The 16,508-nt window shown below is 33.5% G+C and overlaps 1 protein-coding gene across 4 annotated transcripts in view; it reads right to left on the bottom strand.

Moving 5' to 3' along the window:
- GRIK2 (glutamate ionotropic receptor kainate type subunit 2) overlaps positions 1-16,508 on the bottom strand; it is a 672,268-nt gene that overhangs the window by 111,222 nt on the left and 544,538 nt on the right. For 3 of the 4 annotated variants that reach the window (XM_056124990.1, XM_056124987.1, XM_056124988.1), the window contains one exon: positions 13,997-14,214. In XM_056124990.1, the coding sequence (XP_055980965.1) occupies positions 13,997-14,214 (218 nt within the window). The remainder of the gene's footprint in view (positions 1-13,996; positions 14,215-16,508) is intronic. The other variant, XM_056124989.1, reaches the window with a different exon arrangement.

Below are 16,508 nucleotides of genomic sequence, written 5' to 3'. Positions count from 1 at the left end.
TTACTTGCCAAAAAATGAAATGTAATATAAGAATTGTTTTAAGTGCTTATTTTAAACGTGAATAATTAATATCAATACCATATCAGACACAAATACGAATCTGATCTGGCTTTAAAAATAACTCTTTGGATATCTTTTTTGTGTATAAAGTTCTGATTTCATTAAACAAAATATTATCATTGAATCAAATGCTAGTAACATATTTAGACAATAACTATCAACCATATCCAGCAATGAATATCCATAATCAATATTCATAACCAATACTTTAACAGAAATAATCTAGAGGGTTAGGGAAATTATATAGCTACACACATTTTAGTTTTCCTTTTAGATTTCTACGAAAGGTGTCTAATGAGAAATTAAAAGAAGAAACATGAAGAGATGAAGAAGACTCCAATAACAATATTAATCACTAATCAAAACTGACAATAGCACTGTAGCACTGCACTGTGCTCCTGTTGTTCATCAATTTTCTTGAGCGAGCACCAGTAATATCTCCTCCATTGTGAGATTTGTTATTGTTTTTGGCATATCGAGTACACCACGGGGAGCTTGCCAGGCTCTGCCATGCAGGCTGGATAATCTCGGTAGCTTGCTGGGCTCTACGAGAGGGATGGAAGAATTGAACTCGGGTCAGCTAGGGTTAGGGACAAACATCCTACTCTCTGCGCTATGGCTCCAGCCCAGCAATAGTACGGTGGGTAGGGCGTTTGCCTTGCACGCGACCGACCCAGGTTTGATTCCCAGCATCCCATATGGTCCCCTGAGCATTGGCAGGAGTAATTCCTGAGTACAGAGCCAGGCGTAACCCCTAAGCATTGCCAGGTGTGACCCAAAAAGCAAAATAAATAAATAATAAATAAATAAATAAAACTGACTATATTCATTAAAATTTACAATCATATAAAGTTTTTAAACTTTTTTATTCAAGTGTATATAGATTAATTGAATATTAAACTGTACTATTCACAAACTCGAATGCAAAAAATATGAAAATTTTAAGTGAAATTTTTTTTATTAAATATTCTAAATTTAACATAAACAAATAAGCAAGAACAGTTTGTCTTGCAAGTCAAGTATGTCTGGTTTTCCATCACACTGTTTAGGGAAGGAAGAGAATAAATCTGAACAGAACTTTTTTCAATTCAGATCTGAAAAAAAAGATACTAAGGAGAAGCCTGAGAGATAGTGCATCAGATAGCGGATTGCCTTGCACTCTGCTGAATCAGGTTGGATACCTGACACCCTGTATGGTCTCCTGAGCACTACCAGGTGTAAGCCCTAACTATTGTTGGGAGTGGCACAGAGAAAGAGTGACTGAGCAAGAGAGAAAGAGAGAAAGAGAATGAGAGAGAGATACTAAACATTTTTCAATCAACACAGATTCCAATTAGAACTATACAATAATTTACCTCCAGCAGTAAATAGAGGAGCAGAGTTTCTCTCATACTAGGGAAAGGTAAGTCAGTACTTGTGTAAATATTAATGATAATTCAAAAGTTCACACAAGATAACATCAGAAATTCAAATTTCCTCAGTAAATACAAGTTAACATATATGCCACTGTCTTAATCTTTTCCCAATTACATTAACAACGAAGTCACAAGAATTAAGTTTCTAGACTCTACAACATGCTACCTATGTATGTCTTCTCTAATTTCCCTCGCAACCCTGCTTGTTATAAGCTGCAATAAGGATTTAACAAAAGAAGCGTTATCCATAGACAACACGTTCTTAACTTTTACTCAAACACAGCAACATTCATTAATATTTACTCTCCCTTATTTATATGCAAAAGAAAAAAGTTGCCCTGCTCTCATATAATTCTCATGTACTTCTGCTGGGGACCTTCAATAATGGAGTCCATCAGTAAAAAAGTAATTCTTCTACCCAGAAAGGTAAATAATTTGAGAGAAGAAAGAATGTGGACAAAGATTGATTCTTTTATAGCTTTGAGATTTTGTGAGGTTTGATTTTCAGAAAAGGAAAAATGCCCACTCTAATAAAAAAGAAAAATAGATGTTATAAGTTACTATTAAAGCCAACGATGAGAGGATTATTTAAATTTCAAACTAAATTAACTTTGTCTGCATATTAGACCACCGGAGGAAATCATAAAAAAAATATTCAGATGCTCAGAATCCCACCTCAAACTATCTTTAATTACTTAGCCTAGAGAGAATTCTTGGTCTCAGTATGCTGTGAAAAACTCCCCAAGCAATTCTGACATTCTAAATACAGACAGGTTGGGACTACTGACTAAAACAACTGAATATTTTAATATTGTTTAAAACTCAGCAGATGACACAGACAACTAGGACAAGATAATGACTGAATTCCTTCGGGAGGAAAATTAAGACTATCTTCTTATTTAACAAATGAAATAATAGCCTATTATAGACAAGACTGTATTTCTACATGATGGACATTCCATCCGGTTGTATTGGTTGCTGCACAACCACATTTTCTGTGACTTTGGAGAACAAAGTCCCATTAATGGAAGCAGTGCTTTACAGGCTTCCCTATGTATAATGCTTGTTCAAGAATTTACTATAATATACTATTATACTACATATAGAGAAATGCTAATATTCTATAAAATACTATCATTTGTTTTCTTAGGTTACATTATGTAATTTATTAACATGCATAAGATGGTAAACATATCAACAAATTCATTTCATTGTGAAATGTTGATGCTAACATAACCATGCTCATATTTTTCTAAAGTATAGACTCATGTTAAAATTTCATTTTAAAGTAAAGTTCTAGCACTGAGACAATATTTCCCATTTGAGATCCAAACTTTCCTCCCTGCTGAGGAGAAATGTCTGGGGTTCATACTAAGAAACTGGCTCTAGGTTAAAGAGATAGTACATCAGGTAGAGTGCTTGCCTTTCATATGATCTACCAGAGTTTTATCCCCAACATTCTTTATGGTCCGCCAAGCACCGATAAGGGTGCTTCCTAAGCACAGATCAGGTGTAATGCCTGACCAGCACTGGGTATGGCCCCAAAACAAAATAAGAAATTGACTCTAAGTAAGTAAAAATGATTTGAAAGCAAAGATCTAGGACAAGTTTGCCATATTAAGTAGACAGGTTGACACTTAAGTGAACAACTACTAAAGAAATACCTGTATCTATTGAAGTATCATAAATAACTTACTATATTTTTAAATAAATTATTATAGTGCTGAAAATTCATTAGGATTTTTATAAAAGTAAACATGGCACATATGAAAAAACATACCTAGCTTCTATGAACTATGCAAACATATTGATTCTTTGCTTGTGATGGCTAATGATATTTGTTTATTATATAATATAGAAGTTACTTAAAAAACAAGATCCACTAGCACAGAACAAAGCATAGTGATCATAGTCGGAAATTATAAACTTTGAAATCATAGTAGCACTGTAGCACTGTCCTCCCATTGTTCATCGATTTGCTCGAGCAGGCACTAGTAACATCTCACAACAAATTGTGAGACTTGTTACTGTTTTTGGCATATCGACTACATCACAGGGAGTTTGCCAGGCTTTGCCATGGGGGCAAGATACTCTCAGTAGCTTGCTGGGCTCTCCGAGAGGGGCGGAGGAATCGAAACTGAAAATTAATTGTTCTCACTGCCCACCACACACACACAGGCAGATACACAAACACAAACACACACACAAACACAACAATTAAGGACCAAGTATTTAGACTTGGTGGTATGGGACATATCTTACATATATAAGGTCCTGCATATAGGTTCTTCCTAGCAAAACCACACATTATAATTATAAGACAAGGTAAGAAGACTTATTAACCACAATGTTGGTAAATTATTGTACTATCTAAACTGCTGTATATCAGCCATTTCTCAGTGAAAACAAATAATGTTCCAAAATAATTTTAGATTATATTTCTCATCTTAGGTACTATGTAAAGGTAAAGGTAAAGGTAAAGGCCCTCCCGTTGATCGTCGATTTGCTCGAGCGGGCCCAGTAACGTCTCCATTTGTACACTGTAGATATCATTTTGAGAATTTGCTTTTCTAATAAATAAATCCTTAATGGCATATATATTTTACTTACATAACTGCCATTGTTCTAAATAAAAGTAATGATAGCTTTTTTTCAGAAACATTGAAGATATCAGAAATTTCTAATGAATAGTACATGTTTCTAAATCCTTTATTTAAGAATATGCAGTAAACTGTCAACTTTTTGTATTCTGTTCTTAACTAAAAATAGGTTATAGTTTTTTTTATAACTTAAGAAACAAAAAGCATCCTGATTTCAAAAATCATTATAAGCACACCACAATAAACAATTCAACCTTAAAAAATTATACTGTCACTCTAGCTTCACTTAATTTTAGAAAACCACTGGACTGCTAATAGCAGAGTAGAGACAAACTATAGACAACAGAGCAATGGCTCTGTCTATCCCAATGGTTTAAGGCAAATGTTTTAGATACTTCTTATGACCAAACAGAGTCATAAAAAGGATGAATCAAAATGAATAATGCACTTAGCTTTTCTGAATAATAATGGTTATTCCAAAATATTGTTAGGTGTTACTTTTATTGTTCATACTGTGAGTCTTTTGGTAATTGTGTTCACAATTAATAAGTGACTTAGCCTCTCTATGACCAGGTTTCCTCATCTGTTAAATGAGAATACTGATCATTGCTTCCTACCTTTCCTAGGGTGTGCTGTGAAGATTAATTACTTGTAGAGTTGGCATTGAGATTCTTTGCTGAATTTTAAGAAAAAAATTGTACAAAAGAAAATAAAATGTATACAAACACACAAAAAACACTTTGTTGATAGGTACCAAAATATGAATTTCCCAATGCATTAATCAACATGCTTGTAACCTTATGCCATAACTCACTCTTCCAAATAAATTAACTTTTAACCCTGAATTAAAATAGAAATGGCATAAAGAATTGCATAGTATGAAGAAAACTTAGTTCAGAAAAGAATAGCAAAATTTTGAACCTAATCATCTGTTCTATCTAAAACCTTTATAGATATTTCATCAACAAATACAATACACATTGTCAATGAGAGACTATAAAGAATTTGGTAAAACAAGTGAATACGTAGGAGTGAAAATTTAAGGTTATAGCAGAGCCGGTAAGGCATTTGCCTTGCACTTGGCTGACCCGGTCGGCCCAAGTTCCATTCCTCTGACGCTCTCAGAGATTCTGGCAAGCTACCAAGTGTATCACTCCCGCACGGCAAAGCCTGGCAAGCTACCCATGACGTAGTTGATATGCCAAACACAGTAACAACAAGTCTCACAATGGAGATGTTACTGGACCCGCTCGAGCAAATTGATGAACAACGGGAGGACAGTGGTAGCTACAGTGCTTCATTTATTTAGGGTAACTGGGCAAATAACAAATCACTGAGGAGGAATGAGAACTCAGAATCTGTATTGGGGAAATTATATTTTAAAAACATGCTTTTAGCAACTTGCAAGACAAAAAATGTACACTCAATCTTTGGACATGAACAAAAAATATTCAGCAAAAATACAAAATAGGATGTTAGCTGTCTGCTTTCAGCTACATGCAGTAAGCAATAAAATGTTACTAATAAGAACAAGAAAGTAAGGAGACCACAAGTTGCCCCTCCAGGAGTGGCTCTCCAGCTCGGCCATGGCCCCAGAGGCATACAGACCTAATTCGGAACCCAGCAGCTTTTTATTTTTTTTTTTAATTTTTATTTAGTGAAACACCATGAGGTACAGTTGTAGACTTATAAATATTTGTGCTTGAGTTTCAGTTATAAAATCATTGGGTACCAATCCCTCCACCAGTGCCCATTTTCCACCATTAATGATCCCACTGATCCCAGTATCCCTTCCACCCCCATCCCCCCATCCCACCCTGCCTCTGTGGCAGAGCATTCCCTTTTGTTCTCTCTCTTCTTTTAGGTGCTGTGGTTTTCAAAAGGGGCATTGAGTGGCAATAATATTCGGTCTATAGTCTACTTTCAGCATGCATCTCCTGAACCCAGCAGCTTTTGACAGAAATGTGAATGGATTATACATTAAGCTATGGCACCGCCCCTCCCCCCCAGGAAGAAAAGGGACATGTATGTCTCTTCTGCCTCCCCTCCTACCCTGGGAGCGTAGTGGCCACCGCCTGAGAGCTTATTGGACAGCCAGGTATGAGCCAGCGGTGACTGGGCAACTGCAGCCTCATGGGATTCAGGGCGGAACTGGCACGTCCTTCCCGCCCCGCCAAAACCACGAGTTTCCCCACCACAAGGGGCTCTCTGGCAGGGCCATTGGCCCAGAGGCACACAAACCAATGTTGGAACTATGCGGCTTTTGGCAGAAATCTGTCCAGACTTAATAAGTAAAATATCACTGTAGCACTGTAGCACTGTCCTCCCGTTGTTCATCAATTTGCTCAAGTGGGCCCAGTAATGTGTCCATTGTGAGACTTGTAGTTACTATTTTTGGCATATCAAATATACCATGCGGAGCTTGCTAGGCTCTACTGTGTGGGCAGGATACTCTCGGTAGCTTGCCAGGCTCTCTGAGAAGCACGGAGGAATCTAACCCAGGTTGGCCGCGTGCAAGGCAAATGCCCTACCCACTGTGTTATCGCTCCAGCCCCTAGTAAAATATGAGAAATCATGCGATTGCGATAGCATATGGTCTTCATAACCAGCAATAGAAAATAAATTATTTCACGATGCCTTTTCAATAGGTCTGATTGTTGGGGGAAAATTCCAAATAATAATAATGCATCTTTTGTCGAAGTAATGAATGTATTCACAGTAGAGAGAGAGTTAAGTAGAAATCATCTGCCTCACAGGCTTGGGGAGGAGTGGGGGGTATATTGGGGTCCTTGATGGTGGAAAATATACACTGGTGAAGGGATGGGTGTTTGATCATTGTATGACTGAGGCTTAAGCCTGAAAGTTTTGTAACTGTTTTCAAGGTGATTCAATAAATAAATTATAAAACAATAAATAAAATAAAATAAAAATAAAAATAAGTAAAACAAAAAAGAATAAGAAAGTAGAAGAAGAAGAAGAAAAGAAGTATTGGCCAGTCTTGCAAAAAGAATTTAGCGGTGGTAGAGGTCTGAATTCTCACTGTTAGGTGGTAAATGTATTTTGTGATTAGTAGAGTCCAACTATTTAAAACTTCTTAGGATAATTTAAGTATGATTCAAGTCGTAAAGATCAGATTAAACATGCAGGCTTGAGATGCTTTGGAAAGATCTCTGAAAACAATTAAGGCAATGGCTTGTAGACTGTCCTGAATTTTCTCACAAGGACTTACAGTTCAAAGCAGCAACTACTTAAATATGTATAGGTGCATATTTTCAAAAAGTTAAGGAGTTGTTTTCTTTATTCAATGTAAATTTGTTTAATTAGGTACATACAAAAGCAGCAAAGTTTAGCAGAAATAGTAATGCCAAAACCACTGTTGCTTTGCTATTCAACAGTTTGCTGAAAATGTACTAACGTTCCACAATTTGAGGAGAGAAAACTCAGAGCTAAATAAGTTTGTTACATGTCATTAATCATTTTTATTGTTATACAGCTTAATTGTAGAAATAAATAATTATTAAAGCCTAGACAACATACAAACTCTAATGGTATTGGAAAGTACTGGGATGGGAATGAAAGGAATAGATATCTTCCCTAGCTCATCTCACGCTGTGTTGTGTGGTCTGGAGCAGGAAGTTAGCAAGTGCAGTGAACATAGTGTGACTATTGAATTACCAAAGAAAAACTGCTCATCAGGTACATTAACCAAAAGGCTAGTTAGAGAGAGGGAAAAAATGAAGAAAATTTGCCTGGAATAATTTAGATATAAAATAAGATCTAAAGATTTAAAATAATTAAATTGGTAGGAAAAGATAGGGAAGAATTAGAGAAGAGGATAAATGGTGTACAAGATAAAATATTGATTTTAAAAAATTAGCTAGAGTTTAGAATGTGTTAGCAAATGTCTATATATTTAAAACATAAACCCAGGAAATGTAAAAATCATTTAGGGAGTAAGGTTCTTAGTCCAAAATAATAAAGGAAAGGTAGATTTGGGAAGGTTTTAAGTAACTCTGGCAATAGGAACTAATAAGGAACAAAAGTAAAGAAAAACAAAAGGTTACCGAGAAATACTGCACAAAAATAACATTAATTGAACCACAATAGTAAGGAAAAAACAAAGATACAGGGGCATATGTCTCAAAGCTATGCACTTGTCACATAAGAAACAATTTAAATTCATTTTATTGACAAAAACCTTTATCTTGAACAGCTAAGTGTTCATTCACATGATTGGGGAAATTTACATCATGGCAAAACCGGCTAAAACAGGATATCACAAACATGAAATTAAAAGTTTATGATTTCATGCATATGTGATATAAAACCAAATACATATATATATATGCCAATAAAATGGAAACAAGCTTTCAACAACAAGACCAATTACTGATTTTCAGAAGTGAAAGGAGAAGGTTGACTATAAATCAGGATAAAGTTAACAAATGTTTGAAAAATACAATAGACCTCCATTGGTGAGTTTAACCCAGCATACACACATCATCGATTTTTGATGATGTATAGCTCAAATTTATATGCTACATTACAAAGCAATACTTTTTCAATTAAAAAAAGTTATAATTAAAAATACATGCTTTTCATAATCAGTGGTACTCAGGGATTACTCCTGGCTCTGGGCTCAAGGGGCAACATGTGGTGACAGAGATGCACCGATTGGCTTCATGCAAGATAATCCTATCTCTCACACCTTACGGATTAAATATTTTTTAAAGTTTTTTGACTTATATTTGAATAGCACAGCGGGTAGGGTGTTTTCCTTGCATGTGGCCAACCTGGGTTCGAATTCCAGCATCCCATATGGTCCCCTGAGCACATTCCCCTAAACAATAACAAATCATTTCCCGATGTTATATTACCAATAACAAGTCTAAAATAGGCCTTCTAAAAACTGTGTCCATAGATTATTTTGCTTATCAGTTCACATCATTGTGATACTCATCATTTAAATAATTAACTAGGTAATTAAATTGACACATTGTCCTTTTCTCATCAAAACCTTATTCAATTGTGGGTCATTAGAAGGATAATTTTCATGACCATATTTAAAACTGTTCTGAATTCTAATATTTTAATTAACCAACTATTTTAATTCAAATACATAACAATAATTAAGCTTTCATTAAGTGTTATTACAGAGCTATCAAAATGGTACTAAACTTGATATACCAAGCAATATATTAATTTTATATTTAAAACATATAATGATTATTGTCCTATTCACTATTCCATTTTTGGAGATGAGATATCAATCTAAAAAAACTATCTTTTCTAATTTAAAAATCAGTATTAAAAATAGAAAGAATATCAATTTTCTTATTCCATAGCTTTTCCAATGTATTTTTATAAAACATAGAAATAATGTTTTCTCTGACTCAGAAAGAAAGGGATAGACATAGAAAGATTGCATTCATCTGGGGAACATAAAGTAACAAAATAGGAAACTAACACCCAAGAATGGCCAAGATTAGTACCAGGAATTCTATTCCATGACTTGGAGGCCAACCACACATACTAGGGAAAAGGGAGCTCAGATAAAGAGGGGAACACCAAATAAAGGTGTTGGGAGGACCCTCCCAAAATGGGAGAAGCATGCTGAAAGTAGACTATAGACCAAACATGATTGCCACTCAATGTTTCTTTTGCAAACCACAACTCCTAAAAGGAGAGAGAGAACAGAGGGGAATGCCCTGACACAGAGCCAGGGTGGGATGGGGGAGATGGGGGTTGGGAGGGATACTGGGATGCATGGTGGTGGGAAGTGGGCACTGGTGGAGGGATGGTATTTGATCATTATATAATTGAAACCCAAGCACAAAAATGTGTAAGTCTGCAACTGTACCTCATGATGTCTCACTATTAAAAAAAAATTTTTTAATAAAAAAAAGAAATAATGTTTTTTCGGTTATATTCTAGGTAGTAGATTTTATGGTTTCAAAAGAATTACTAATTTGTCTGTAACATTTGACACAACTTAAATTTCTTTTTAATAAGTGGCAAAATACCATTAAAGAGGACATGATAATTTTAGTACATGTGGCAAAGCCAGATTTCAGATAAAGTAAATCTAAAGAGAGAATTTATATCAACTTGAAAACTTCAGTCAGAAATTACACAGAAAGAGTTATGCACATCATTTTGTAAAACACATGACTCATTTTAAAAACATAAGGAAACTAAAAGATCCCATAATACCAATTGAGTTATGTTTAGGCATGTGATCCATTTATATTGAAACTTCTAATATATATGTGTGTACATATACACATATATTTACATATACATATACATATGTATGTATATGTAGATATATTAGGTTATGTATATGTATTTTATGTATATATATACACTTCAAAAAATAAAATAATGTATCGCTGCTTGATAACATTTTGTATGGAATTCACTTCCAGGGTGAGATTTCATTTTTTCTACCAATTTCCTAGATTCTGAAAAGAAAGCTTTTGATTTATTTTTATTGTGAAATATTTTATTTAACAAAAATTTTTGATGAAAAATAAAAATCTGAGTGTTTAGCTATTTTGCTATTGTTGGGAACATATTGGAATGCACTATATTTTTATTGATTAGATGAAATAATACTAAAGAAACAAAATCTGCAATTTGAATTATTTTGACAATTATAGATTAACATTTATCCTCAGAGAGTGTATGTAAAGTATGATGGTTACAGGAATGAAATCTTCTTGCAGACAATATGCATGTGAGGACAAGGAACATAAAACATCTTATTTGGAAAAGAAAGGATAAAATAAGGTAGAAGAGTTACACAATGCCTTTGTAATACAAATGACTTACCTCTTTTATGTTCAAATATCTTGAGTCTTATCTTCTTTTCTATAGTAACAAAACTGTACCATTCTTTTAAACAATTTTCTGGATCTAAGAGTTCCAGAAGCATTATGTATCAGCAAGTTCTTATTCAGATTTTTTTAAAACCAGACAGAAATTCCTTTAGAAATCATTGTCTTAAGGGCACTTCCTAGATTTGTATGTGTTACTGTTAATTGAAAATAAAGGAACAGTACTCAATGTAATAGACTATACACAATACATCCAGAGTAACTGTTTGGGTTTCAAATAAGTATATATTTTATTCAGCTGCTGGATTTCTAGGAAATTTTTTTTTAAATTATTTAATATCTCACTAGTATGAGTATAAATAAACTCGCCAACATATGAGGTAGAAATTAGTAAAAATTTAGCATATGATAAAATTAACAAAATAAGGAAATTGTCAACTTGGTGATTCCACTGTGCATTTTTTATTAGGTAAAGGTAAGGTAAAGGCCCTCCCGTTGATCGTCTATTTGCTGGAGCGGGCCCAGTAACGTCTCCATTGGAGACTTTGTTGTTACTGTGTCTGGCATGCATTTTTTATTATGACCAGTATATTCTAAAAAACGTCAATTCTACAGAAATTCTGCTTTTGAAAACAGAAAGTTATTGATGTCAATTTTCTCTGGGTACAAGAGTCATCTTGTGTTTGAGATATAAAAACAAAAGATAAAAGAGCAGGAATAATATGAGAAAAAATGTAGGCAAAAATGACACTTCAAAAAACACTGAAATAAAAAAAGAAGAGAAGATAGGAAAAATGGAAAGGAATCAGAAATACGCTTAAAAGATGATTTTGTAAAAGGGTGTCTTTTTTGGGGAAAATATTTTTGCAGTTGCCAACTTTATAATACACAAGAGTTTTGAAATGAGTTTTCTTTTTATTCTGGAAAATAAAAATAAAATTAAAGCTGAAATCCTTTGAAACAGGAATAACCATCTATGCTATTAAATAACTTGTGTTGGGGCTGGAGAGATAGCACAGCGGGTAGGGCGTTTGCCTTGCATGCGGCCAACCCGGGTTCAATTCCCAGCATCCCATATGGTCCCCTGAGCACCGCCAGGAGTAACTCCTGAGTGCAGAGCCAGGAGTAACCCATGTGCATCACCAGGTGTGACCCAAAAAGCAAAAAAAAAAATTATTTGTGTCAAGTATTTTGAGATATTATACAAATTCAACTCCAAAAGTTTCTTTGATATTGAGCAACTTAAGTTTGTCACATAGATATCCTGCAATGTTGTTGACACTGAAAATGTGCACTTAGCATTTTCAAGAATTAACTCCTTAAAAAGTTTATAAGAAGCACAAAAGTTTCAACATTTAACAACATGCTAGTGATATCTTATAAAAGGCCTAATGGTCCATGGGTTTAATAATACAATCTTCACACTCTTTCTTCTAAGGATACTTTTTTGTAGCATTTTCAGTATTTTTTCATAACAAACAGTACAAAATATATTATTTTGGTTCTGCTTTGGGGCAGGGATTGGGGTTTGGGATGGAAACACCTGAAATATGGTGGTGGGAAGGTGTAATGGTGGTGGAATTGGTGTTTGAATATTAAATGTAATGAAATATTGTGAACTACTTTATAATTTTTTAAAATATTTATTTATTTATAATTTAATTTTTGTATCCATAAACTTGTTTTTCTTATAAAAAAGCTTCTATAAGAAAAGAAATTTTATTAATTCTAAATATTCATTTGGGGAAATTTTAACCACCTCAAACAGTAAATCATATAATATGATGTTCAATCTAGACATAATCTGAAAATATTTATTCAATAAATACCATTGAATAATAAATTATTAATTAAATACAACCAATGCATTTAATGCATTCAAATTTAGTTAATGAGAAACTTACAGTGAAAATAATTTTTAATAATATAGATGAGACTAAATAATAATAACTGTGGCTACTTGGTGTCCTTCAAAACTGAAAAATAGCTGATTTTACTTTCTTTGAAGTTTGGGGGTTTTTTGGTTTTATCTTTTTGGGTTTTTCATTTGTTTGTTTGTTTGTTTGGTCATTCCTGGCAATGCTCAGATCTTACTCCTATCTCTAGAGTCAGGAATTGTTCCTGGCGGTGCTTGGGGGATCATAAGGATTGCTGAGGATAAAACCCAAGTTGGCCACATCCAAGGCACTTACCCTTTTTGCTGTACTATTTTTCTGGTCCCGGTGAAGTTTTACAAAAAAAATACGTTACTAAATAAGAAAATTGCTGTTTTAAGTCATTTTTTGTGTCCTCAGTAAATTACAAATCTTGAAAAATGAAAACTAGATCTCATGTACTCTAAAATATCTATGGAGCAATTTTTGACATTCAATAGGACTAAGATGAATGTTTGAAGAATAATACATTTCACAAGTCAATTTTTTAAATAAATAAATTTGCCATATATGCACAATTGAATTGCAACAGCATCTATGGGAAAAATAAAATAAAATACCAATGCTTAACAATTTCACAAACAAAGCTCTAAAAGTACTTGAAATTTATAAAATAAATTATTAAGTAAAACTATCTCCTTCAAATGTAATCTCCTAATTTTTTATACTGTAGCCTAGTGTGATCAGCTGTCCTAAGGAGGAAAAGCAAAGAGGTTGGCAGGGCACTCTAGATGCTTAAAATTTCGTACAAATACATTTTCTATTTAAATATTCCACAGCACTCTCCTTCTGGAGAATATTAGACAGATAATAATATTTAGGCAGAAAAAAACATTTTGGCTGGTTTATAATAATTCTTCCCACTTCTTTCACATGTTTTGAATGAGGAAACTTTGTCTAATTGTAACAGAAAGGAATCCATGTATGACAAACTTTCTTCCTGCCAGCCTAAAAGGCAAACCTTTGTCACTATATTCTTACAAGTACTGTATTGTTTTTTCTTGATGGGTATATGATCTCTATCCTCTGAAACTACTGATTATACTGTACAAATAGCCGTTTTAGTATGTTTACAATCATTAATAGAGAGTGATCTATTTGCAATTTATACTTTATTATAAACATTGTAGGTAAACAATAGGCCTTACCTTGAAAAAAGTCATGGTTGCACCATCCTCCACTGCTCCATACTCTATCTTGGTTTGTTTAGCTAAATCATCAGCAGAGTCAATAGGGGATTCCATGCGTTCCACTGTCAGAAAGGCGGCTAAGTTAGCAGTATACGAAGAAATGATGATAAGTGTGAAAAACCACCAAATGCCTCCCACTATCCTGGTGGAGAGTGCTTTGGGCATGAGCTCAGAACCTAACAGAGATTGGAGGGAAGAGGTGAAACGAATACAGAGAATTTCATCAGCAATCAGATACTTTTGCTCACAGTGGCAGAATGGAATCACTGTGTAATGAAACCTTAAACCATAGGCTTATGTATTGCTTTCAGTAAGTAAGCAATAACTATTGGGAGAACAGAGGCTAATTTCAGATAAAAAACAATTCTCTTAGGAAACTTGTGTTTAAGTATAGTGACAGGAGACTTTATAAAAACAGCACAAGAAGAGAGAAATAAATATTTTCAGTTTACAAACCACATGGTTACTTTTTCATGGTCTTATTAGTTACATAGGTTTTAGAAGAAATGATTTAAGATTGGTTCAGATGTATTTCTTAGTAAGTTATGTAAACTTCCATTTTTCATGGGCATGAAACTTAAAACCTATCTTGTCATTTAAAAATAAGATATAAGGATGATTTAATTTTACCCATATTCCTTAAAATATGGGGTTTTATTGTATTATTTATTTTAAGTAACATATTAAATTATTTCCTTATGTCGAAGCAAATGTCTCCCATCACTACAGTTAGTTTCAATGAGGGAAATCAGAATAAGAATAATATTTAAATTGTCAAAACTGTATTTTTACACATATGCAAGTATTTACTAATATATTAAAGTATATGGCTGGAGTTGCCTGCTCATGATAAATGGGATACAAGAGTTATGTTTACTTTTGATTATTATTAAACAATTTAGGCTATAAAATCAAGAGTTATTAATTAAGAACATTTATATTTTGCCACATTTTTACATTATATACATATTCACAGTTTTAATGTTAAAGTGAAGACATATCAGCACATGATTATTTTTACAAGGAAAGAATACTAATAGTATGGATAATATATTACTTCTCAGTTTTAATCTTCTTAAACCTGAAATCAAGAAAGCAATGACTTCAAAGTTTTTACTAGAACTTTAGTAACATGGAGTGAAGTGAAGATGGACTTTATTTTTTGATTTGTTTTATAATCATATATTTAATAAAATCACTTACTCAGTAAGGATTTTATTAGATTTTAATATGGAATGAAAATATAGAAATTATTCATGTTAACAGCAAATAGATGTGTCATTACTAGATTATGTGAAATAGCCCATCTTACACTGCAGTTCATCTTACTCTGGTAATTTCAAACAAACAAACAAAACTTTACAAAGCAGACAAACTTGGACATGACAGCCAACTCCAGCTCCAGACTCTGCCTATAACTCTATTAGAAACAAAAACAGAAAAGTACCTTTCTGATGTAGTTGCTCCTACGCCCTGTCAGACACACATTCCAACACTGAAACACTAAAATACTCCTGCGATGATCGGCAGCTGTGGCTGCTCATTCTACCTTATTATGAGTAATTTTTCAAAACGAAAACACCAGTAAAATCAAACAAGACTGGGAAAGAAAAGAACAGTGGAGACAACTGACAGAAAAGGCCCAATTACCACAAGTTCATATCTTACCCAAGGACTTAAAGCGAGTACCTCCTAGGCTTGTGAATCAGAGCCTGGTTAGGGGCTGACTGTCATGTACTCAAGGTAACGTCATGTCCAGCACTATATCCCACTAATTCCTGGGGAACTGGGCATCAGCCAGAATAGTATGGGTTCCTCTTTCATGTATCCACCAGCAGTGAAGGAGTTACGTGGCAAAGCAAATGTATATTTGAATTTTTCATCATTGGATTACTGGTCATCATTTTCAGAGATATCAGATATAGTAATATATCTAACTGGGTAAATTTTATTTATATATATTTATCAAGTTTATCTTAGAAGTATACAATTTCTTGAAAACTTCCAATAGTTTAATAAATAAAATTGGAAACTTCAGAATATTCTATTGCTCAAAATGGTAGGAAAAAATGTAAAATAAGCTTATGGTTTATTCCAGACTAGTTAATTATTGACAAATGATTAGCAGGATTTCTTTTTGGATGAGTTTTATTACCCAATGGTAATTGTAAGAGATGTTTATTGCATATGATAAGACATTATTCATTTTTAATAGACTGAAAGGATTTATTCACTTTTAATAGACAGAAAAGATTCCACTTTATTATTTTTCAGTGTGCAGTAACTGAGTTAAAAAAAATGGGGCACAAAATTTAAGAAAAAATATTGAACTACTATTTTATTAAGAAAGAAAAGTAAAAAATGTAGATTTTTATAGAAACCTCCATGTAAGTGGAGTTTTCTGAATTCTCAAATTTTAGTTTATATATCTATTATATATATTTATTTATAGGTGCTTATACATATTTGT

This window comes from Sorex fumeus, unplaced genomic scaffold (genome assembly GCF_029834395.1).
Source record: "Sorex fumeus unplaced genomic scaffold, SorFum_2.1 ptg000054l, whole genome shotgun sequence".
Taxonomy (NCBI): domain Eukaryota; kingdom Metazoa; phylum Chordata; class Mammalia; order Eulipotyphla; family Soricidae; genus Sorex; species Sorex fumeus.
This window is presented reverse-complemented; position numbering and strand designations above follow the sequence as displayed.